The sequence below is a fragment of the Lepus europaeus genome, chromosome 9, assembly GCF_033115175.1.
Source record: "Lepus europaeus isolate LE1 chromosome 9, mLepTim1.pri, whole genome shotgun sequence".
In the NCBI taxonomy this organism is placed as follows: Eukaryota; Metazoa; Chordata; class Mammalia; order Lagomorpha; family Leporidae; genus Lepus; species Lepus europaeus.
In genome coordinates this window covers 72,265,336-72,291,569 of record NC_084835.1, presented here as the reverse complement: position 1 = coordinate 72,291,569, position 26,234 = coordinate 72,265,336, and the positions used below count along the sequence as shown (strand labels likewise).

The following is a 26,234-nucleotide window of genomic DNA, read 5'->3' as shown; positions in this document are numbered from 1 at the left end:
CTATGTGGCTTCATAAGGAAGGTTCCTCTCTACACAGACTTGCAAAGGTTTACATAAAGTTGCTTCAAGGCAGGAAACGTGCAACTCCTTGGTTTCTTCAATCCACTCCTCCACAATTGGAAACCAAGGGGAATAGTTAAGTATCTCAAGGACAGACAACCCTTCTGTCCACCAGGTGGCAGCATGTCTTCAACTATCTCATACAAGGTGTAAGGCAGAAACACTCCCATTGAAAACATAGGGCCAGTACTGTGGCATAGCAGGTAAAGCTGCGGCCTCCCCTAGGGCACCAGTTTAAGTCCCTGCTGCTCCACTTCTGACCCAGCTCTCTGCTATGGCCTGGGAAAGCAGCAGAAGGTGGTCCAAGTGGGACCCTGCACTCACATAGGAGACCCGGAAGAAGCTCCTGGCTCCTGGCTTCAGATTGGCCCAACTCTGGCCATTGTGGCCATTTGGGGAGCGAACCAGCAGATGGAAGATCTCAATCTCTCTCTCTCTCCCCCTCTCCCTCTCCCTCTGCCTTTCAAATAAATTATTTAAAAAAAATAGACATTACAGACGTTTGGCTGTGATGCTGCACAGTGCCGAAAGACCTGGCACTGTCCTACACCATCACACTGTACTGTGGATGAACAGGCAAAACAGGGTTGGAGCACAGGACTCAACACACGAGCGACTTTGTAACCAGGCACCACCAGCGAACATACTAACACAGTGAAAAAGGCATGTTTGAGAACATCCTTAAAATTCCTAACGCAGCAAAGAAAGGGGCGGAGAAGGGCAGGCTGAGGGTGGTTAGGACAAGATGGACAAAACTGGAGTGGCGTCATAAGAAGCATTTCCGAGACACTGTACAGGACGAAGCCGGCTCGGGGCACCAGGCACAGGACTGGAGTTCTCCGTGAACACAGGATCCTGCTGCCATTCACTTGGTCGCACAAAATGTCACCGTGCTAGGGAGAATGGTGGAGCACAATGCCCCCCTCCTCCCCTCCTCCTCACGTCCACCAGCAGCCCAGGAGGTAACTCACGGGGGGCAGGGGCCATGCTGTGAGACCAGTCCACTCACCTGCAGTCAAGTAGGCGTAATAGCACTGCGACCACCGGGACTCGTTTTTCAGCCTCTCGAAGGAATCGAACGCATCCTTGAAGTTGAGCTCGATCATGCTGCACCACCCTGTGAAAGAAACCCTGTTAGCCCACACCCGGGCGTCACGGCCCACCTGGATCCCTTTGAGTCTCTCAAAGGTCACTGCCTTCCTCTGGGAGCGTTCCAGGACGTGCTCTGCAACACTCAGCTTTCGAGGGTTTTCTCTGGAATGTGTCCTGGGTAAAGCCTGGGCAAGGCCAGGCACTTCCGATGTCACGACCACTTGGGGAGTACAGACGAGCATGGCACACAGATTTCTAGAAGGACACTCGAGTGAGTCTCATCTGGTGCGAGTCACCCAAGCCCAGGGAGGTACAGGCAGCCGGGGGAGCAAGGGCTTCCTGGACTCACCTGAGGGTGAATTATTAGCATGCATTCTCAGACCTCTGTGAGAAGCACGCAAGCCGGTCCTTTCTACATTGGTGGACCCTAACTTGCTTGGATCGAAACACTGTGGGACTGGCGTTCTGGCACGGAACACTTTATTTCCTTTGTACATTTAAGAAATATATATTTATTCATTGAGAGGGACAAAGACAGCAATTGGTGGGGGAGTGTCCCATCTGCTGATTTCCCTTGGAACTCAATCCAGGTCTCCTGTGTAGGTAGCAGGAAGCAAGTGTGTGAGACATTATTGCTGCCTCCCAGGAACTGCATTAGCAGACACTGGAATCAGAAACTGGGTATTACAGGAATCAAACCCAGATACTCCATTGTGGGACACAGCATCCTAGCCAGCCTCTCAACTGCCAGGCCAAATGCCTGCCCCATTCCCATTGCTAAGCAGCATCTCCGAACAATTGAGCCCCACTGTGTAGCAAACACTGACAGAATTCTGCCTGCACCTGTTTTGTGAAAGGGGCTGACAGCAATCTCACTTTAACAAAGAGAAAACTGGAGGCTGAGCACTCAAAGCCACACGGTTCATCAGAGGGAAGCTCTGGGGACCAAGATCCAACACCCTTTCCTTTACACAATATTGCCTCCATAAAAGAGATTTCTGGAATCACTAAGTAGCTGTGTGACCTTGGGTTTGCCACTATGGGAAGTGGGTGTACACACTTATAAGGCACAAATCCTACAGGAAATATGTCATTGACATATTTTAAGAGTACTAATTTGAGCTGTTGTCACCCTAGAACAGCTGCCAGGACAAGATCTGAATTAAGTACAAAAGAGAGGCAGAAAATGAGGCCTGGGTATCACTCACCTCCTGAGTTCCTCTCCCCAAGGCCTGGGCTAGCTCACTGCTAAGCTTCCTTTGGCTCTAACATTCTAACTTCAACTCTAACATAGACTTTGAAATGGTACACAGAAAAGCCACCAAGCTAGGCTTTCTTCTATTAAAATTTTTATTTGAAAGGCAGAGAGACAGAAAGTGTGGTTTCCCATTTGTTGGTTCCATTTCCAAATGCCCACAAAAGCCAGGGCTGGGCCAGTAAAAAAGCCAGGAGTCTGGGACTCAATCGGGTCTCTCACATGGGTGGCAGGGACCCAAGTGCTTGAGCCTGCACCTGCTCCCTCCCAGGGTGCACATTAGTAGGAAGCTGGAATCAGAAGTGCAGCTGGGACTCAGACTCCACTTTGATGCGGGATGTGGGAGTTCCGAGGGGTGTCTTAACCACTGTACCAAACAGGCACCCCAAAAGCTAGGCTCGAGACACCCTGAACTCTACGTATGGCTACTACACAGAGCTCCTGCAGAGTTTGGGTTGCATAAAGATTTGTCATGGGATTATACTTTATCTCCTCTTCCTAAACTATAAACAGGCATTTAAAATGGATTTTTTGGTAATATTATTACTGTCCAATCTCCAATCTTGTGCTTTGCATATTTTTAAAAGGATTCAGGAAAACAATTATGTCCACAACAGGTGAACATGTGGCAGGGGTCACAGGTCAAGAACCGAGAAGTGTCCACTGCCTCCAAGCATTCATTATTTACCCTTCCCTGCCCCTTGGCAGAGAGCTTTTGGAGTTCCAATTTCCCTTCAGATTTCTGCAACCTCATCATTTCTCCTTTATCCTTTCCTTTTTCACTCCTTATGTGCAATGCTATGTGACTTTGTAGTATTGTAGCTAAGCTGAAACTCTAAAGTACCAGGCCTTTGTTAAAAAAAAAAATTGTGGGGGGAGGGTGGAGATTTGCGTTATGGCACAAAGCATCGCCTGTCGCCTGTGTTACCAGCATCCCATATGAGCTGGTTGGAGTCATCCCATATGACTGGTTGGAGTCCTGGCTGCTCTGCTTCCAATCCAGCTTCCTCCTAATGCACCTGGGAAGGCAGTGGAAGATGGCCCACGTGCTTGGGCCCCTGCTACCCATGTGGGGGCCAGGGATGGAGTTCCAGGCTCCTGGCTTTGGCCTGACCCACTCTGGCTGTTATGGCCATTTGGGCAGTGAACCAGAAGATGGAAGATTTATTTCTCTCCCCTGCCCCCCACCCCATGACTCTGCCTTTCATACAAATAAAATAAATCTTTCTAAAAATTTGTGTGTGTGTGTATCAACCCCGAAGTTGTATTTACTCTTAGCCTATGGGAGAAAATGCTACAGAAAAGGAGTTTTGTCACGCAGAGTTTTAGCATAGCAAGCAAAAGATTCACAGCAACAGCTTTGCAGATGGAGGGGAGAAAATCTTGGACAGACGCCTCCGAGTCCATTGCTGAATGTATTCCCAGCCTCTGGGCCCCAGCACCCTGCCCGAGGCTTCCTCCCTGTCCTTTCCTCCGCTCACAGCGGCTGCCAAGGGAGGCACCATCAAGCAGTGCCGACAGCGTGGCTCAGGGGCTTGCTCAACCGCCCGAGGCCTCCGGAAACACGGGTGGAGAGCTGGCATTGCAGCCCACTCACTCTGTGCTGTGCTGTTCATCTCAGACAAACACTGGCAGGAAAGAGGAACAAAGTGCTTTGAATTTCTAAAGTGCAGTCCAATGTGGAATTTACAAATGGGAACTCAGGGACCCTACTTAAGGCTACCTACTACCTTACCATCAACACGCTACAAAAAGCCCACCATGCCACAGCAGCAAGGGAGCATCGGAGAGGGAAGGGCTGTCACCGGTGCTACCAGGCCATCCATGTCCTCATCGCCAGGTAAGGCAGAGAAAGTGAGTCAAGACACAAACGGCACAGCATCACTACTGAAACACTGCCCACTCAAGCCAGGGATGCTTCCTCTCCACGAGAAGCTGGTGAGACATCACGTATTTACCAATTTCATAGAGACAGACGTGCTGAATTTCCCTCTGGTCCACGGCCAGTTCCAAAGCAGTATGGAAGGAAGTCAAGGCACTGTTGATCTGACACTGAGGGAGAGAAGGAAAAACAGTTACTGGCTTAGAGCTGTCATGAGCATCACCACCATCAGCTTTCTACAGCATCTTCTTCCTTTAGTCAACTGAGGCTCCAGAGAAGAGAGTGGTCTTTAAAATGTATTTATGGGCCGGCGCCGTGGCTTAACAGGCTAATCCTCCACCTTGCGGCGCCAGCACACCGGGTTGGTGTCAGTGGGCTGAGGGATTTTCCCTCATCCCTCCTCCTGCTGCTGCTCCATGTTACCCCTTTCCCAGGTCTCCCATGACCTCTTCATTCTACCACCAAGCATTGCAGGGGGTGGTCCCTAGAAAGGAAGCCTCAGGCTATTTGGAGGACCAGCCCCACTCACACCCCTGGGCTGCTCATGCCAAGTCCCGGCAGAGGGTGCCTGGGACTCAAAGGCCCCAGGGCATTTGTGAGTCAGACAGGCGACCTTCAGGACAGACTGGGACTCAGGAACACTGAAAGCCAAATGACTGATTAGCCAAGGTCATGGCTGGATCAATAAACGCTTGTGGTCCAAAGTACCGTTGTGCGCTGCTTCCAGGATGGTGCCAGCTGCAGTATTTATAGTGTCCAGGCTGTTGATCATGTAGCCACAAAAGGCACACCTCAGTGCAGCACGAATGCCAGTTTGGGGGGGAGGGGCAGGGCTTAAGGTCTAGTTTGCAAGGAAGCCCTCGGAAGTGCACAGCAGGTCCATAATTTAGCCCACCATCACACACTAGCTGTAAGCACACAGCCCAAATGCAAAAGACCAATGATACATTAAAAAATCAATCTTCCATGAAGCGCGTGTGCACATGAACATCTACTACACCCAGTCTCCAACTTCTCCCTTTCTGGATTTACAGCTCTTTTTGTGCATCAAACGTGCACTCGATTCAGCAGATCCCAAAGCAACCACAGCATCTGGGGCTCTGCTGCACACACAGCTCTGTCTGCTGAGTGAACAATGCTCAAACACCACACACAGTCATTCTAGGTGCGCTGCCACCACCGAGCCGTGCACACTGTGGGTGCAGGGCACAACAGAGCAATGTCACACACCCTTAAGAGGACAGAAAAGTACGCAGTGAAGATGGAGCAGGCCAGCAGGGGTGCAGTAGGGTAAGCCTCTGCCTGCAGTGCCGGCATCCCATATGGGCACCAGTTCGAGTCCCGGCTGTTCCACTTCCAATCCAGCTCCCTGCTGATGGCCTGGGAAAGCATTGGAAGATGGCCCAAGTGCTTGGGCCCCTGCACCCACGTAGGAGACCCAGAAAAAACACCTGGCTTTGGATCGGCCTACCTTCGGCCACTTCAGTCATTTGGGGAGTGAACCAGTGATAGAAGACCTCTCTTTCTGTCTCTCCCTCTCTTTCTAACTCTGCCTCTCAAATAAATGCCTTTTTGTTTTTTTTAAAAAATGATTAACTGAGCAACTGCTATGCTAGGCTGTGCAGACACAAAGATAAAACAAGGCTTTGAATGTGAGGAAAGGAAGCAGTAGCCAAGAAGCTACATTTGAACCAACAGCCCTTCTCCGAACCCTTTCAAACATGTTCTGAGATAGGCACATAGGAGTAGTGGTCCTGCTTGCAGATGAGGAAAGTGAAGTTTAGAGAAGTGAAGGAGCTTGGTCAAGATCAAGGTCAATAGGCAGGAACTATAGAATATTCAAATTCTACTCTTATTGTCTCCCAAGTTTGCTTTCTTCAGAGACTGTGTATGCATTTGGGATTAAATTAAAGCTCTTGAGATAAAGAAGGCTATACTGGATTACGTGGTGGACCCCGGATGTACTCACACGCAGACCCATGAAATGGAAGGCAAGGGTAGGCGTATGGCGCAGTGCTCAAAGACTGCACTTGGGACGCACAGCCCAGGCTGGAGGGCCTGGGTTGGAGTCCCAGCTCTGCTCTCAATTCCTGCTTCTGGCTAATGCATCCTGAGAGGCAGCAGGTAGTGGCTCCTGCCACCCATGTGGGAGACCCAGAGGGAATTCCTGGCTCCTGGCTCTGGTCTGGCCTAGCGCTGGCTGCTGTGGGCATTTGGGGAGTGAAGCAGCAGATGGGAAATTTGTCTGTCTCGTTGCCTTTCAAATAAAATAAATAATACTTCCTAAATATATATATATATATATATATATATATATATATATATATATATATTCAAAAGAGAGAAAGGCCAAGGAGATGTGATACAGAAGAGGAGAGGCCCTGTGATCACAGAGCCAGAGACTGGAGGAATGTGGCCACAAGCCAGGGAACGCAGGCAACCCCCTCGGGGCTGGAAGGGGCAAGGCCTGGATTCCCCCTATAGCCTCCGGAGGGAGCCAGGCCTGCTAGCACCTTAAGTTTGGCCCTGTGCAACTGGTTCTTTGTTTCAATGTGAAGCATGAAGAAAGCACCACGCCCTTTGTGCTGTAAGGACTGAAACTGAACTTGAGCTTCCTGATGCCCCGTCGCGGGGCTTTGCGGCATTGTCCCCGGGGCCAGCACAACCACAGAGAGAGCTCACAGCCTGTCCTGATCACTCATAGAACTGCAGCCGCTGGCCCTGGAAACCATGGAAATACAGCAACCTTCACTTATACCACACTGACTGAAAGCAAAAAATGATCTGCAGGAGATTTTATGATCACAGACTGAAACCCCCACCACAGAACAAACAAAGCAGAATTATCCTCTCTTGGATGCTCCACTCACTTTTTTTTTTTTTTTTTTTTTTTTTGGACAGGCAGAGTAGACAGTGAGAGAGAGAGAGACAGAGAGAAAGGTCTTCCTTTTTGCTGTTGGTTCACCCTCCAATGGCCGCCACGGCTGGCACGTCGCGGCCAGTGCACCGCGCTGATCCAAAGCCAGGAGCCAGGTGCTTCTCCTGGTCTCCCATGCGGGTGCAGGGCCTAAGCACTTGGGCCATCCTCCACTGCACTCCCTGGCCACAGCAGAGAGCTGGACAGGAAGAGCAGCGACCAGGACAGAATCCAGTGCCCCGACTGGGACTAGAACCCAGTGCGCCGGCGCCGCAGGCAAAGGATTAGCCTATTGAGCCACAGTGCCAGCCCCACAGTTTCATTTTTAAAGAAATGCATGGAGCCTGGGCTGAAGGGAATATAGAAAAAGCCAATAAGTCAAGAGTTAGAACCGTACAGCATCACACGCTGACAGAGCAGGTCACAAAACCGCCCGAAGCCTCGGGGTCCTCACCTGTAAGATACTGCCTTGCTTTGCTTCCAAAGGAAGCCACAAAGAACAAAATTCACAAGTCATTGCCAAATTAAACAGCGCATTTATTGCCAACCTCAAATCAGCAGAGTCTGCAGCCTCTGTATGGTGACTACAGAGATGCAGAAGTTCTTCCGGTTACTCAGGCCTGGCTTCCTTTTTGTAAGGAAATAAATAAATAAAAATAAGAATTCATTATTTGAAAGTCACAGAGAGAGACAGATTGGTTTTTCCATCCCCTGGTTCAGTCCCCACATGTCCTCAATAGCAAGGGCTGGCCTATGCCGAGGCCAGGAGCCAGAAACTCCATCTGGATATACGGCCTCGGTGCTAAGAATCCAAGGACTTGAGCCCTCACTGCTGCCTCCTAGGGTGCGCGTAACAGGAAGGTGGAATGGGGCTTGGAGTCAGGACTCCAATCCAGGCACTCCAATTTCGGATGCAGGCATCACAAACGGCATCTTAACCCTGTACCAAACTCCCACCCACCCCTCAAACCTCGCTTCTTGGTAGGTACATCCCTAGGCATTTGGGAACACTTGCAAAATGGATTTGCTATTCCGTTTTACCCACTAAAAACGTGTTGCCAGTGCATGGGAAACCTGGATTTTTGCAGCATTACTCTGGTCTCCACATTATTTTGCTCTTAAGGGTTCACAGAAAGTGACACTGTTTCCTCCTGGATTTTCCATGGAGATATTCAAATCATTTGCAAGTAATGCCAATGCTGTCCCTTCCTCCACGGGAGGCTTGTGTGTCAACGGGCCAGGAGCAGCCCTGGCCATACAGGGTAACAGTGCAGCCCACATCCCGGCTCCGTTCTTGTTCACCAGGGTGTTTCCCATGTTGCCCAGGAGTGGAAGTTTGCTGTAAGCTGTTTTCTAGATGCCTTTTTTTTTTTTTTAACCAAAGAAAGAAATTAACTCTCTCCTTAGAATCTGCTGACAGTTTGTCTGGTTGTTAAGAAATCTGGATTGCTGAGTGCCTTTCTTTAAATATCACTGATAGGATTGTGTGGTCTTATCAATTATTTCCTGAATGCAGGGGTAAGAACAAATTTCCTGAGGCTGAACCACAATTAGCTTTTTGGAATAAGTCTGGCCAGATTATCATATGGCATTTAAAAATACCGGATTTGGGTTCCTAATATTTAACTGTTTACATTCAGAATGAGTGACTTGCAGTTTTCTGTGTAGTGATTTACATTTTGGAGCCAGGATTATGTAGACTTAAAAACCAGCTGAAAATATTTCTGTATTTTCTATGCTCTGGAACTAGGTAAATGACTAGTTCACTTTAAAACTAAATCTTTCACTAAAAATGTTTAAGACATTATATTTAAAAATTTATTTTTAACTGGTACACAGTATAACAAATAATATTAAACTTTCAGTTGATGCTATCAAATTCTAGTACCAACTTCATAACCAACACAGTTTCAGATTTTAGAAAATTACTATTGTTTATACCCTCAAGGGACACGGAAATAAATAAATAAACTATAAATGAAAGGCTCTTTGGTGAGATACCTTATCTTCAGACTTTTATTTATTTTATTGATTTGATAGGAGGGAGAGGCAGAAAGAGATCTTCCACTTGCTGCTTCACTCCTTAAATGCCTACAACAGCTAGGGCTGATTCAGGCCAGAATCAAGAGCTGTGAACTCAATCCAGGTCTCCCATGCAGAGCACTCGAGCCAGCACCTGCTGCACCCAGGGTGTGCATTAGCAGGAAGCTGCAATCAGCAGAGCCAAGACTCATACCCAGAACTCAAGTATCAGATAGACTTGTCCCAAGAGGCGTCTTTCCTGCTCTGCCAGACGCCTCTCATCTTTAAAAAGAAGTTTCTGTCACCTGTTAACAGTGCTAGGAAATAACTCATGCCGCTGTTTCCCAGCATTCAGAACAAGCACTCATGCTAAGTGGCAATTAACTTTCCCAGCGATGTTTCAGACTCACCAGGAGAAAGTCCAGATTTATCTAGCAGGTGTAATTAAAAACTATGTAAGTGAAGATTCTACTACAAACATACAAGTATGGACTCTTGTCTAAAATCCAAGCACATGTGGGTTTTGTTTTTTTTTTTTTAAATTTTTGGAGAGCACAGAAACAAACAAAAATGAAACATAAAGGGATGGAGGGGCCCAAGGCGACATTTCCCAGCAATTTTTTTTTTTTGACAGATTAGTGAGAGAGAGAGAGACAGAGAGAAAGGTCTTCCTTCCTTTGGTTCACTCCCCAAATGGCCACCACGGCTAGCACCCTGCGCCGATCCGAAGCCAGGAACCAGGTGCTTCCTCCTGGTGTCCCATGCAGGTGCAGGGACTAAGGACTTGGGCCATCCTCCACTGCCTACCCTGGGCCACAGCAGAGAGCTGGACTGGAAGAGGGGCAACTGGGACAGAATCTGGTGCCCCAACCGGGACTAGAACCCGGGGTGCCGGCGCCGCAGGTGGAGGATTAGCCTAGTGAGCCACAGTGCTGGCCTCCATGCAATTTTAAAAATGGAAGATATTCTGATTAAGATATTTCCACAATATGTTTTAAAAATCCTTTTGAAGGTAAATATCTCAAAGCACAAATACAAAGGCATAAAATGTCTGATAATTCCCGAGTCAGACGTGAGTCCCGGGAAACAGTGTTGCATGCGGTTCTCTTCAAAGACCTTCACTAGCCATGCTGGGAAGGTTCAGTGAATGCAGCGACCGACAAAAGGCTCCAGCTCCAGGATGCCAAGAAGAGGAGAAATGGACACTGGGCCAAGTTCTTCTGGGGACTTGGCACAGACGATCGCACTAAAGGGACACAGAGTTCCAGATCTCTCCAAATCTCTAACACACAGAAGAGTCGGCTTCCCGAGCAAGCAGGTGCTTTTTGTACCACCTCCAAATTATGTTTAGCTATGAATGACAACAAAGCTCACAAACGCAAGGGTTTCAGTTCACGGCCAACCTGCTGGCACGGAACGAATGCCGCTGTCTCTTCTTTCTACTGGGTTAAACACCAGGGAGGAGAGACAGTGAGAGGACAGAACACAAGTGTCCCCACGCCTGGGCTGCTGGGAAGCTGTTCCCTGCCTCTGCAGCTATAAGGTGCACTTGGGTAGGAGAATTTTCAATTCTGTTAGATTTTTTTTTGACAGGTAGAGTTATAGACAGTGAGAGAGAGACAGAGAGAAAGGTCTTCCTTCCGTTGGTTCACTCCCCAACTGGCCGCTACGGCCAGCGCTGCTCCGATCCGAAGCCAGGAGCCAGGTGCTTCCTCCCGGTCTCCCACGCGGGTGCAGGGCCCAAGCACTTGGGCCATCTTCCACTGCCTTCCCGGGCCACAGCAGAGAGCTGGACTGCAAGAGGAGCAACCGGGACTAGTACCCAGTGCCCCAACTGGGACTAGAACCCGGGGTGCCAGCACTGCAGGCGGAGGATTAGCCAAGTGAGCCGGCCCAATTCTGTTAGATTTTCAAAAAGTGTTTTTTGTTAAAACATAAGTACGTTCTACTTTACGATGCTTCAAGTAACTAGGAGGCAAAAAATATGTAAGATATGTGCAGAATTCATAAGATAGATGTGTTAGGAATAAAAAGCAGCAAGTAGACACACACACACACACACGAGGCAGGGGGAAGAACGGGGGGATACCTAATATTCATGAAGCACCTATGCACTAAATAAATGTGAGACTAAATTCCAAAGAGCACCACATGCTCCAAATGCTAAATACACGAGAGAATTCAACACCCACCAGGTCTGCATCTGACCACCCACCGGGACACCCTTCTGGCACCACGTGTCCCCTGCTCAATGCACACTCATGAAACCCTGCCCCTCCACAAACTCTTTAAGGGACCCTGGTGTGTTTGAGGAAGGCAGGAGGCCAAGGGGCTGGATGAAGGACGGGTGGCCATGGGGGGTGGGTGAGGCTGCAGAAGTAACAGGGGTTCAGTTCAGGTAGGGCCTGGCAGGCCATTATAAGAATCTGAGGAGCTGGCATTTGGTGCAATGGTTAAGTCACCACTTGGAAGGCCTGCACCCTGTATGTGAGTATGTGGGTCAAGTCCTGGCTACTCTGCTTGTGACCCAGTGTCTTGCTAATGCTCACTCTGGGAGGCAGCTGATGATGGCTCAAGCACTTGGTTCCCTGCTACCCACATGGGAGACCTGGATACAGTTCCAGGCCTGGCTTTGGCTTGGCCCAGCCCTGCCAGTTGAAGCCATTTGGGGAGTGAACCAGTGGATGGATTCTCATTCTCTCATTCTCTCTCTCTCTTTCTCTATCTTTCAAATTCTTTCAAATTAAGAGAAAGAACAATAAAAGAAGAATCTGGGCTTTTGCACTGGATGAGATGGGAATTTGTTCCAGGGCTTTGCAAAGAGGCCTGAGATAATGTGACTTAAATTTCACTTGAAGCTTCACTTCCAAGGTCACTTTAGCAGATCTGTTAAGAACAGACTCTAGAACAAGAAGGACACAAGCCAGCCGTCCATCTGGAAAATGCTATAGTCATCCGGAAGAAAAAACATGGCTAGGTCTAAGGAGGCAGGGCTTCAAATTCCTAGTTAGTTAATAAAACTCCGTGTCTAAGATGGTGACTATCCAAGGTGAACAGCGTGCGATGTAAAAAGACACACACACCACTTGTCACTGCTGACTATACATGCGGACTCCAGACTGGCAAACCACACCCAGCTTTCGATGCCCTGTGATGTTCCGGGGATCTCCACGTGTCCTTTCCTGCTCTGCGTTAATTCCCAACGTCAGAACTCCTGCCTGTTATGAATGACAGAGAGCTCCAGCTGATCACTACCGTCACCACAGCAGTCAGCTGGTAAATGCAGTCAGTCATTACAGCCAATAGCAAAACAGAAACAGCAGTTTTTTGTGGAGTCCAAGATTTGCATGAACTCCCTGATGTAGTTTTGCACTTCACTAGGTTCTCAAATGAATGAGTTATTTAGGCAGAACAAGAGAGTTGGAAATACACGTTTGGATGCAGACCCTTTATTTATTTATTTATTTTATTTATTTTTTTTTTTATTTTTGACAGGCAGAATGGACAGTGAGAGAGAGACAGAGAGAAAGGTCTTCCTTTTGCCGTTGGTTCACCCTCCAATGGCCGCCGCGGTAGCGCGCTGCGGCCGGCGCACCGCGCTGTTCCGATGGCAGGAGCCAGGTGCTTATCCTGGTTTCCCATGGGGTGCAGAGCCCAAGGACTTGGGCCATCCTCCACTGCACTCTCTGGCCACAGCAGAGAGCTGGCCTGGAAGAGGGGCAACCGGGACAGGATCGGTGCCCCGACGGGGACTAGAACCTGGTGTGTCGGCGCCGCAAGGCGGAGGATTAGCCTGTTGAGCCACGGTGCCGGCCTGGATGTAGACCCTTTAGACACGGCAGCTTGGACAGCTGATCCCGCTGGCACCTTCGTCAGCATGAAAGCGCTCTCACCAAGTGCCTGGGGAGCTGCTGAGGGTCATCTGAACAACCGTGCACTGTGCCAAAGGCCACAGAGCCTTGGGGCGGGAGACCCTGGCTGATAAACTGCTCCCGTCCACTCAGGGACAGGCACCGTGAACCTCCCTGTTCCCGGATGCCTCGTGCTGCACATGGGCCCCATCTCTGCATGCCCCGCCCCTCCTGGGTCCCCTCATCCCTTCTCAGGCATCCCTCCCCACAGAGACTACCCTTTCATCTGGAACTTTCCTTTTATGGTCTCCTTCGATGATCTTTGCAGGCACGCCCACTGCTGCCTCTACACTTCAGTTGGAAGCTTTTTGTTGGGGGGGAGGGGACTTCCTTGAGTACTTTCCTTGACCTCTGCCAGAAGGCATTTTACATTAGAGGCAATAAATACCTGATTTATGCACAAATAACGGCTCTCATAGCTGTGTTTTCAGCATCTCCACATGGGTGAACAGCAATCCCCTTGGAAGCCACAGCTAACTGAATAGTGCACCAGTTACAAGACTTCTTTGGTCTCAACAGTCATGCATGTGACTTTGCCAGCACCTGTGATGCTTTACACTGGGATTTATAACGCAGATGCAATTCTGTCCAAACAGGACGGGAACATTCGAGAAGCCCTGAAGAGGCAGCAGGTGCCTAGTGTGTCACCTCCCCGTGTGACGTCACGTAAGGCTGACATCACGCTGCATGAGTGGGATTGGCCTCCTTTCACAGCCAAGGTCGAGGACACCAGCTTGGAAAGCTTGGCCAGGCTGGTAAGTGGAGGAGCCCATCTTGGGGTGAATCTGATGATATTCCTCCCACTGCATCAAGACGCCTTTTAAAATTACAGAAAAGAGGCTTAAGACAAATAGCAGGAAATTAAAAAGAAATAGACTTATGTTAAAAACACAGTCATAGGGCTGACATTGCGGCATAGAGGGTTAAACTATTGCCTGAAGTGCCTGCATCCCATACGGGCACTGGTTCGAGTCTTGGCTGCTCCACTTTAGATCTGGCTCTCTGCTAATGGCCTGGGAAAGCAATGGAGGATGGCCCAAGTGCTTGGGCCCCTGCACCCACGTAGAAAACCCAGAAGGAGCTCCTGGCTTAGGCCTAGCCCAGCCCTGGCCATTGTGGCCATTTAGGGAGTAAATCAGTGGATGGAAGATCCTTCTCTCTCTCTCTCTCTCTCTCCCTGTAACTCTGCCTTTCAAATAAATGAATAAATATTTTTAAGAGCCCACTATCAAAGAGTTAAAAATAAAGCAAAGAGGAAAATACAAGTAATTAACTCATAAAAAGAAAAGTCATGGGAATACAGAGTATTCTGGTCTACGAACACAACCACACTACTCAAAAGCAAACAAGTGTTTGGGAGGAACCTAGGAAGTGGATGGAGGAGCTGCATTCTGCATGGAGAGTGGCGTGAGACAGCGGCTCTCAGGAAAGTGGCCTCCACACACTCCTGGGGACTGGATGGCGTGCTCCGTGTTTCCCAGAGGAGTTAATGACAAGTTGTCAAAAGCGGAGACCATCCCGGGCAGTTAGTTTTGAAGATTAAAGCACCATAAGTCACTTTCACAAAAGCTTTGTTGAGATACAATTCACAAAGCAGAAAATGCATTCCTTTGAAGCAGACAACTGAGCGATGATGATGTACATCTGATGGCTGCAGGGAACGGGAACATCTGATGGCTGCAGGACACATCTAACTCACTGCTTCTATGTGTCCTATGGAACCCTTCGAGGCGCCCCAGCTACTGCAGAAATGGAAATTTCCGGCTCCTTGTCTGCACCCTCTGTCTTCCCTTTGAAGAGCCACCGTGCAGAATGAGAGCCTCCGAGAAGCCCCAGGATCCCCAGGTTTACCTGATGTGGAGCCTCTTTCTACCGCACAATGCACCAAACCCGTGCTGCTTCACGGGAGATGCTCAGAAAACCTGAATTTACTCCAATGCCCTAATGTTCTAGGTCAAGACAAAGGGTGCCAGAGAAGGGAATCTGGCTTGAGCGAGGTCTCACAGCTCCTTAAAGATGTCGGCAGTGAAAGCAGCAAGCTGGTCATCCCTCAGCATTCAGGAGGAACTGGTCCCAGGAGTGGGTTCCGAACCCAAGGATGCTCGAGGCCCTCATGTGAGCTGGCAGCATATTTGCACACTCTCTGCACATGCTACCACCACGTACTTACAACTTCTCAGGAGGACTTCCATGCCCGATGCAATGGAGATGCTTTGGAAGTCACCGTTACACTCTATTGGTTATATCCCAGATATTTGGTTGAATCCATAAATGCGGAGCCCACAGATACTTACGACTGACTGTATACTGTTAATGACAGAGCCAAAACCAGACACCAGCTCTCCAGATCTTTCTACAATAGCAACCCTCTAAATGCTGCATCCTGAACAATGCTCAGGGCTAGCAAGTTTTCTACAAGAAGACAGAGAGAAAGGAGGACCACCACGCTCACACACACACACTCAGCTTTCAGGGACCAATATGCTGGACCAGTAAAAGTCCAAAATCATAAAGAAAAACCAACACAAGAATTCACTATGATACTAAGAGGAAATACAAAATTTCACAGGCAAGGAATATGTCAAAGTGAGAAACACTATTTCCTACAGCTGGACTCAGTGCTACTCCTCACTCAGAGCTCATTAGCATTAGAAAAAGGAGAACCAAACAAGAATGGAACAGGGACTACATGGATCTGTGAAACCGCAGTTTACAGCAACAGAAAAGTGAGTAAAATAACAAAATCACCTTTTCAACTAAGACCCACCTTTCAATCTTTGCAACTAAGACCATTTGTAAGGAAAAGTCTACCCAAAGATATGTAAGCAGAACCAGAAATAAACAAGAACTACAAGGGCAATGGAAAACAATACCCATGTGTCACATACACAACTAAATACGAAGGAGGCAGCCAAACTCCTCTATAAGAAAGGAGAGTCTCTGATCGGACTGAGAAACAAAACAGAATGATCTGCTGCTTCCCGGTCACCCCCACTCCACCTGCCCCTCCCTGTCCGGTGCTCTGGCCCCACGGATCTCAGAAGTCTCCCATATACGTGGCTTTTTTCTCTGATCTGAGCTCATCGCCCATGCACCTGCCACTGCCTATAAACTACTGACTCTCCAAGAACCAGCCCAAAAAGCCCCCATTCTGGGTTGTCTTGTCCAGCTCTCGGGGGTGGCACTGCAGGTGAGCTGCCTTGATATTCTGGCGGCCTTGCTTTTATGTTTCTCAAAGCCCAGTCACATCTACGTCTGCTGGTGTGCCCCCCTGTTCACACGGCCTTGACCTCCCCTGCCGCCCAACAGTAGCCGCAGTGGTACCATCATTGTCATCACAGCAGCACCGACCCGGCACCTGCTCAGAGCAATGCATGCTGCGCACACCTCTCAGGTTCCCTGAATCCCAACAGCAAGACTGCCACAGACACCACTGAGGAGGGAGAGATGGAAGGTCTAAAGAGCTGACGGCGTGCATCCAAGGTCAGATGGCCAGAGTAGCAGGGTCAGCACACATCCCAGGTCCCAGCAGCTGGCCTCCAGTACTGAGCTCTGAACCCCGACTTATGCCGGGCAGAGCCAAGGGCTCAGACCCAAACAAGGGATGAGACAGAGCAGGCCTCACCACACTGTGAATCTAATCATGTAAATGAGGTTCATCATCTCAAATAAGCAAAACTTGAAAATGAACACTTAATGACATCAAGCGGACATTTAATTGAAACCCTCGGCTTCCCCCAACACTCTCAAGTAGAAGAAATAAGGATATTCAAGCCAAATTTCAGGGAATACAATCAAATTCATAATCCGAGCACACTAACGTTCCACTATTCTAATAAGTCAAATACGCTATGATGAAGTATTAAGAAAATAAAAGGAGGCAGGTGCTTGGTGCCTCAGGTTGAGTCCCGGCTGCTCCGCTTCCAATTCCAGCTCCCGGCTAATGCGCCTGGGAGGCAGCAGGTGATGGATCAAGTACTGGAGTCCCTGCTACCCATCTGGGAGACCCAGATGGAGTTCCAGGCTCTTGGTTTCATCCTTGCCCAGGCCTGGCTGTTGCAGGCATTTGAGTACTGAGCCAGAGGATGGAAGATCTTTTTTCTGTCTGTATCTGATTCTGCCTTCCAAACAAATTTTTGAAACAATTAATTGGCAGAAAAATTCAAATTTCTTTAAAAACTAACACAATTATCCAAAAGCCTAATAATAAAATTAAGAAAATACAAATAAGTATAATAAAAGTAATACCAGATTTTTACATATCTGAAACTAGCATTCAGTTATATGTTTAAAATGTAGTAAGTGGGGCCAGCATTTTGGCACAGTGGGTTAAGCTGCAGCTTGCAACCCTCACATCCAATATCGGAGTGCCAGTTCAAGTCCTGGCTACTCTGCTTCCAATCCAGTGTCAGGCGGACATGCCTGGGAAGGCAGCAGAAGATGGCTCAAGTACTCTGGCCACTAGCAGCTATGTGGGAGTCCAGGATGGAGTTCCTGGCTTTGGCCCAGCTTGAACTTGGCTGTTTGTGTCCATATGGGGAAGTGAATCAGTAGATGGAAGATCTCTCTCTCTCTTTGTCACTCTCCCTTCAAATAAATGCATATTTTCATAACAGGAAGAAAAAAATATTAAGTGGAAATGGAAAACGGCAACATAGAAAATGGCATAATAAGTGTACGTGTGTGAGTGTGTGTGTGTGTGTGTGTATGTGTAAATAAAAACATCCCGGGGGAGGGGCGGTGCTGTGGCACAGCAGGTAAAGTTGCCGCTTGCAGTGCTAGCACCCCATATGGGCGCTTGAGTTCCGGCTGCTCCACTTCTTTTTTCTTATTTTTGACAGGCAGAGTGGACAGTGAGAGAAAGAGACAGAGAGAAAGGTCTTCCTTTGCCGTTGGTTCACCCTCCAATGGCCACCACGGCCGGCGCACCGCGCTGATCCGAAGGCAGGAGCCAGGTGCTTCTCCTGGTCTCCCATGGGGTGCAGGGCCCAAGCACTTGGGCCATCCTCCACTGCACTCCCGGGCCATAGCAGAGAGCTGGACTGGAAGAGGAGCAACCGGGACAGAATCCAGCGCCCCAACCGGGACTAGAACCTGGTGTGCTGGCACCGCTAGGCGGAGGATTAGCCTGTTGAGCCACGGCACCGGCCTGCTCCACTTCTGATCCAGCTCCATGCTAGGGCCTGGGAAAGCAGTAGAAGATGGCCCAAAGTACTTGGGTCCCTGCACCCATGTGGGAGACCTGCATGAAGATCCTGGCTCCTGACTTTGGCCGGGCTCAACCCTGGCCATTGTGGCCACCTGGGGAGTAAACTGGAAGATAGAATATCTCTCTCTGTCTCTCCTTCTCTCTCTGTAACTCAAATACATAAATAAATGTTTAAAAATAAATAAATAAATCTTTTTTTAAAAAATCATCAGAGAAATAAGTGAGCGATTAAAGAACCGATTCCAAAAGTACCCTCAACAGCATTAAGTTACAGAATTCTTTCAAATGTGTAATGGTGGTTTAATTACTTCAAGTGATTTACTTCTCCAAAAAGCTAAAAAAAAAAAAAAAATTGATTAACCCATTCCTTAAAAATGAATCAAGTTTTTTTCTTTTCTTTTCTTTTCTTTTTTTTTTTTTTGACAGGCAGAGTGGATAGTGAGAGAGAGAGACAGAGAGAAAGGTCTTCCTTTGCCGTTGGTTCACCCTCCAATGGCCGATGCGGCCAGCGCATCTCGCTGATCCGAAGCCAGGAGCCAGGTGCTTCTCCTGGTCTCCCATGTGGGTGCAGGGCCCAAGGACTTGGGCCATCATCCTCTACTGCACTCCCGGGCCACAGCAGAGAGCTGGCCTGGAAGAGGGGCAACCGGGGCAGAATCCGGCGCCCCAACCAGGACTAGAACCTGGTGTGCCGGCGCCGCAAGGCGGAGGATTAGCCTGTTAAGCTATGGCGCCGGCAAGAATCAAGTTTTTTTCTAAAGCCTAATCAGAGCAGGTCCTCTGAATATTTAGGTTGATATTTAAATACACACATAGGTATTATTTGCTACTCAGCTACATACACATGGAACATACAGGTAACACCATTATCGGCTGAATGTAGGTGCCCCCATTTGGCCTTAAAAGTTCTTAAAAACATCTTTGCTGAGATATAAATGCCATAAACTCACCGAAAGTGTACAAACTGCTGCCTTAGGTACAGTCACAGAGCTATATAGTCATTACCACTATCTAAATTTAGAATATTTTCATCACCTAAAAAGAAAACATGTACCCATTAGCAGTCACTTACCTATCCTATACAGAAGCAAGCAATAATCTAGTCTGTTTTTATTAATTTGCCTAATCTGGAGATTTGGTATGGATGGGATCACATAATAGTCTTCATGACTGGCCTTTCCACTTAGCATGTCTTCAAGGTCTATCCAAGGTCGTATGGATCAGTACTTCTTCTTTACTGCTGATTCACATCCCACTGTCTGCATATATGGCATGCTGTTAATTTCTCACTGGATGGGGCATTTGAGTTGTTTCTCTTTTTTGTTATTATGGATGATAAAACTGCCTTATGTTTTTGTTTCTTTTGAGTAAACTGCTAGGAATAAACTTTCTGGATTACACAGTTGGTAAATCTATATTTAGTGTTTTGAGGAACTGACAAACTTTTCTCCAAAGTGGCTGCACCATGTGATAGTTCCACCACCAATGGACTTCTCCACTTTGCCAGCACTGGGTATTAGCTGTCTTTTGAATGACAGCCTAGCGCAGGTGCAGCAGCTTCTCACTGGATTTGCATTTGCCGTTCCTCAATGCTTTACGATGGTCAGCATCACTGCAGGTGCTTGTGAGTTACCTGCACATCTTTGGAGAAATCTCTCCTCAGATCTTTTATTTGTTATTAAAACGGGCTATGTCTTTATTATTGAGTTGTAAGAGTTCTTTAAAACATTTTCTAGATACAAGTCTCCTAGGAGATATACAACTTAAAAAAACTTTCTCCCATTCTGGGGTTTTTCACTTTCCTGATGCTATTATTTGCAGCTAAGTGTTTCATGTCAATGGAGTTTGATTTACCTATTTTTGTTGTTGTTTGTGGGGTTGATGTCATGTCTAAGAAACCACTGCCTGACCCAAGGGTTTCTTTTTTCTTTTTTGACAGGTAGAGTTAGACAGTGAGAGAGAGAGACAGAGAAAGGTCTTCCTTCCATTGGTTCACTCCCCAAATGGCCGCTACAGCCAGCATGCTACAACGATCCGAAGCCAGTAGCCAGGTGCTTCCTCTTGGTCTCCCATGCGGGTGCAGGGCCCAAGCACTTGGGCCATCCTCCACTGCACTCCCGGGCCACAGCAGAGAGCTGGACTGGAAGAGGAGCAACCAGGACAGAATCCAGAGCCCCAACCGGGACTAGAACCCGGTGTGCCGGTGCCGCAGATGGAGGATTAGCCTAGTGAGCCACGGCGCCGGCCTACCCAAGGGTTTCATAGTTTTAAACCTCACATTTAGGGATATGATGCACTGTGCGTTAACGTCTGTGTAGGATGTAAGGCTCCAATTTCATTATTCTGCATATTCAGTTGTCCTGGTATCACAAGACTACTCTTTGCCCACTGATTTGCCTTGGTGCCCTCGTCAAAAGTCCATTGATCAAAACGGTAAGGCTTTTTTCTTGACTCTCATTGATCTATATGTCTATTCTTATACCACACTGTCTAGGTTACTGTACAGTACATTTTGATATCAGGAAGTATGACCCTTCCAATTTTTTTTTTTCAAGATTGTTTTTGCTATTCTGGGTCCCTTGAGGTTTGATTCTGTTTGTGAATTTCTGCAAAAATGCAAGCTCTGATTTTCACAGGGATTGCTCCGAATCTGCAGTTCAGCTAGGGAGCACTGCCGATCATGTCTTCTGATCCTTGAACACAGGATGTTTCTCCAATGGCATTTTAAAAATTATCTTTCAACTGCTTTAACTTGCATCATAACAGAAATAAAAATAAAACTAAGGGGTGAGATACAGATGCTGCTACCATGCAGGAAACAGAAATAGTCATACTCTGGCCCCTTGTTTCTTGAGTGCAATTTTTAACCATTTAACAAGAGCTATAGAACTGTTCATTATTTTTACTTCTCAATACTAAAGCTACAGCCCAAAGAAACAACTTAGGAAAAAAAAAAGGAAGAGAAAATATGGTAAGATATGTATTGCATAACTTATAACCCCAGGGAAATACCAGAAAATGGCAACAATTAAGTATCCCAACATAAGGGAAATGCCCCATTATTACCACCGTGGAGATCAAAGCAGTCTGCCTGCATATGAGTTACTTAGAAAAACTATGTTAATACATATAAACATTAGGTTTGGCAGCAAAATGCATAAAGTCTCCCATGTGTGTATTAAAGGTCACAGAATAATTTGAGGTAAAGCAGCTGAAAATATAATTAACATTGAGTTATTATTTTTACAGAACTGCTTAACATCTTGAAGCACTATGCACAGGTCTTACAACGGAAGGATTTCCTTGTAGGATGCAGAAGGACACACTGCGACAGCCACTTTCTTCTACGCGATTCAGCACCAAGGCCGCCGAGAACGGGGTTAGCAATGTTGCCCTGAAGGACACTGAGAGGAAGGCACTGACCCCTACCTCTGCGCTACGGCTGATGCAGGCAAGGGAAAGCTTATCCTCTTAGGCACACTGAGCAAGCTTAGGGATATAAATCAATGTTAGCCTTCTCCTTGCCTTGCCACCCAACGGCCCGGAAAGATAGGCTGGAAAGAACAGCCAGTGTATTTCACTCACGCGCAAACTGAGTAACCACGATGTTCTCCTTTCGGCCAACAGGCATTACAGCACACGATGTGCTTTGATCTCGCTGCGAAGGGAAGACAAATACATCCGCCATTTCCCCTCCACCAGGTGAAATCAATCTCTCATTCCCTGCACTTCTAAGAATAAAACAGCAGCCCTATTTTTTTTTTTTTTGGGGGGGGGTGCCTGAAGTAATTAAGACAATCATGCAGGGTGGAGGAAGAGAAGACTACAATTAAGAGAGCTCCAGGGACTGATTCCTCTTCCTGCACTGCCTCGTTCCCGAGTCTATAAATAACAACATGACATCATGCTGACCAGGCAGGCGGTTCAAACCCCGGAGGCAGGGCTGCCCGCCCTTCAGCAGATGCTGAGACGCACTCTGGCAACGTCCACACCGCCCGGCCACAGAGAACCCCCCCTCTTTCCCCTGGGGGAGAAATGAGTCACCACATGGGCATCAACATGCAGGGTTCTGTCCCTGCCATCGCAGGGCCACTACACCAGAACAGCCCTCTTCCTATAACCGGGAAGCAGGCAAGTGGCCGCCGGCTGCACCGTGAAGGTGTTACAGCACCTGTCCCCTGCACTCTGCACGATTCTCCACTCTGGAAGAAAAGGAGGGCCTGCGGAGGCTCCCAGAGGTGCAGCTTCGTGACTTCGAGACCCACCCCAGCAACAACGAATGACCCAATGACTGCTTACTTTTAGCATTCACTCAGTCCGTGATGGGAATGAACCACAAACTAAAACCTTGGCAAATCACCAAATTAAGGGTTGGTTTTTTTTTTTTTTTTTTTGAGGGGTGGGGTGGAGGGAGCAAGTTAACAGTCTAACCAAAATTAAGCACTTTCATTACCAAATAAAAACAATTAACTCAAACAGCAAGCATTACAAAACATAAATCCTGACTTTCACTTTTCTGTTTAACAGTTTCCAAACCCAATTTACTTATTTTATTTACAAAAATGTATTTAAAACTATTTTTAACAGGCATATAAAAATTGTGCATATTTTTGCAGCACTGTGTACTGGTTTGTTACATGTATACATTGTGTAATACCCCATCAGGGTAAATATATCTAACATTTCTTTATAGTGAAAGTAGCCCTGGGTTGGCACTGTAGTGCAGTGGGTTAAAGCCCCAGCCTACAATGCTGGCATCCCATATGGGCACCAGTTTGAGCCCCAGCTGCTCCACTTCCAATCCAGTTCTCTGCTATTGCCTGGGAAAACAGTGGAGGATGGCCCAAGTCCTTGGACTCCTGTATGAACATGGGAGAGCAGAAGAAGCTCTTGGCTTTGGATCAGCCCAGCTCCTGCCGTTGCGGTCATCTGGGGAGTGAACCAGCAGATGGAAGACCTCTCTTTCTGTCTCTGGCTCTCTCTCTGTAACTCAGTCTTTCAAATAAATAAAAATAAATCTTTTTTTTTTTTCTTTAAAAAAAAAAAAAGAAAGAAAGCAGTAGGGGGAAGCACTGTGGCGCAGTGGGTTAAAAGCCTGGCCTGAGGTGCCAGCATTCCAATTGGGTGCTGGTTCTAGTCCCGGCTGCTCCTCTTCCGATCCAGCTCTCTGCTATGGCCTGGGAAAGCAGTAAAGATGGCCCAAGTCCTTGGGCCCCTGCACCCACACTGGAGACCCAGAAGAAGCTCCTGGCTCCTGGCTTCGGATCAGCACAGCTCAGGCCGTTGCGACCATCTGGGGAGTGAACCAGCAGAGGAAGACCTCTCTGTCTCACCTCTCTCTGTAAACTCTTTCAAATAAATGAAACAAATCTTTAAAAAAAAAAGTATCCCAAATCGTATCTCCTAGGCTTCTTGACAGTGAAGTATACAGTGCAGTAGCTATACTCACCCTGCCAGAGCCCTGGGACGTCACACTCCCATCAAACCACCAAACCCAACGGACCTCGTTCATCAAGGTGGAGTACAGAGGGACAATTCTAAAAAATGCCAAGGGCTTTGGTGCCTCACTGCGGGCTCGTACAGCTTTAAATTCCAGGCTCTCACCCTCCGGTCAGCAAATCTCTGCTGAACGCTAAACTTAGTATCCTCACGTTCAAAGCCACTCAAAACATACAACACCTGCCCATCGAGACCTTTAACACTAAGAAAGCAGTCATCCTGTACGAAGCTTCCACTTCAGGAGTGAGAAGGCTCAGGCCATCCAAAGTCTCCTTTCACAGTGTGCTCTCCTCCTGCACCAACCCCGGGGAGGAGGGAAGCTTCAACAGCCTAAAGCTCTCTTCTCCCAGCAGGGCTACAGAACCCTGAGTCTGAACGAAAAGAACTCTCGTGAATAGACCTGATTGCACAGGAGACTGATGAGAGCTGCATTTTTAAGAGCAAGAGGGAAAAGGGAGAAATCCAGCCAAGGACTCACATGCCTAAATGCAAAGAAAAAGTTTCAAGATTATAATGAAATAACTTGGATATGGGTTTAAACGATTCAGACCCTGGTGAGCTTCTGCACTGTTTCAGTTATAATCTATTAGTGTAATCTCAAAGAATATTCTCCTTTTAGAAATCGCTTCATTAGAGATTACAAGTTAGGTAATTGCTGTGTGGAGTCCTCAGATGTAAGGAGTCACTTAGTGAAAGAAAAATAAATGGGGCGGTAAAATACACTCCCATTGCAAACATCAACCAACCCAACCAACAGTCCTGGGCCTCTGTAAAATGGGCCTGGGCAAAAGTCTTCAGGGGCACTCATGGGGTTTGCTGGGGTGACATCCCTCTAGCAGAGGGCCTGGCCAAGTGGACCACAGATGCTGCTAAAACCTCAAACTGACTCACTGGTAACTACTGCTAAGCAACAGATGGGGCCTCTAGCCTAAGAGCCACCTTCATCCACGTGCATGGTTACTGTCTTACATTTTCAGTGTTCAAGTCCTCAAGTAAGCAGATAAACAGAGACTCCAAGGAGGAGAGAACCCTCCCTCTAGGAGGGACTGGAGCGCCTGGGCCACTCGTTGCGTGAGCTCAGAAAGTTCTCGGGCCCCTGTTTCTCTTTTCTATAACACACAGATGACACCTGGACATCTCAGCCATGGAGCGGCTCCGAGGATGAAACAGAACAGCACACGTAAAGCCCTTGGCCAAATCCAACATCTGAACACGATGGAAAGCTACGACTGTTTCCAAGGTGATGCTGTCCTGACACTTAAGACAAAAACTTTCACATTAATCCACTGTCAGTCGAGATCAAAATTTAGAAATGGGTTATTAGTATCTCAGAGAAGAAAACCATTGTATGTTGTGTTCTTCAGCTCAGAGACTTACTCATGCTTGTGTGCCTTCAGCTCCAAGGATGCCAATTTGTCTCATTCTCAGTGAGGAATCACCCCTGCTTCGCCCACACCCCCTGAACAGAAGGCGAGCGACAAACACCCAGGGCTCCTGGAAGAGTCGTCCTTAGCAGTGCCACAAGGAAAGGCAGAACAGAATGTTCCCAGGCCCCAGGACTTCCTGGCTCACTGTGTAGGAGCCCCCAGGCGAGGAGCCGAGATCTGATCATCAGAGGGAAGGCACCGTACCTCTAATCGCTGTATCCGTCCCTTGAAAAACATAAAGAGGGAAGAATTTGGGTAAGCAGCTTCTTTCTTGTGAAGAATTTCCTTTGCTTCATCCAGGCCGGCTTTGTTATCACTGCCATCCAAGGCAAAGAAAGGGCGCACCACGGTGTGGTACCAGAGCAGAGCTAATCTAGGGGGGAGAGAGACAGACACGGAGCGCATGATTTTTCTTACATGGTTTCTATTATTTAAAAAAAAAAAAATCAGCACGCGACCCCTCTGTTACACAGTCTTTCTGAAAGGCTTACCACACCGTCTTTACAGAGGTAACATCTTGAGTACGTTTTCCTGTTGTAATTTTGCCGGTCTTTGGGGGACTGCAGGTGCGGCGTGTGGCATGAGTGGCACGCCCCCTCTCATCGGGTGGGAGGGACAAGGTCATAGAGCCTTGCAGGGGGGCGGCTGCAGACAGGACCCATGTAAACCTCTGAATTCTGCACCTCCCTTGTCAAGGCACAAATCAGAAACAGTAGCCAGGGACCTTGCATCTGCTGTCCGCTCCTAATAAAAGCTGTCCTTTTTGCAAAAAGAGATCACTGTTCCCAGTCGGGGCGCCGGGTTCTGTCCCTGTTGCCCCTCTTCCAGGCCAGCTCTCTGCTGTGGCCCGGGAGTGCAGTGGAGGATGGCCCAAGTGCTTGGGCCCTGCACCCTCATGGGAGACCAGGAGAAGCACCTGGCTCCTGCCATCGGATCAGCGCAGTGCGCCGGCCGCAGCGC

General features: G+C 48.0%; 1 protein-coding gene across 1 annotated transcript in view; it reads right to left on the bottom strand.

Moving 5' to 3' along the window:
• Positions 1-26,234, bottom strand: part of TTC39C (tetratricopeptide repeat domain 39C) — a 111,980-nt gene that overhangs the window by 21,935 nt on the left and 63,811 nt on the right. The window contains exons 6-8 of the mRNA XM_062201479.1: positions 25,479-25,647; positions 4,366-4,459; positions 1,070-1,177 (exon numbers count right to left, since the gene is read on the bottom strand). Of these exons, the coding sequence (XP_062057463.1) occupies positions 1,070-1,177; positions 4,366-4,459; positions 25,479-25,647 (371 nt within the window). The remainder of the gene's footprint in view (positions 1-1,069; positions 1,178-4,365; positions 4,460-25,478; positions 25,648-26,234) is intronic.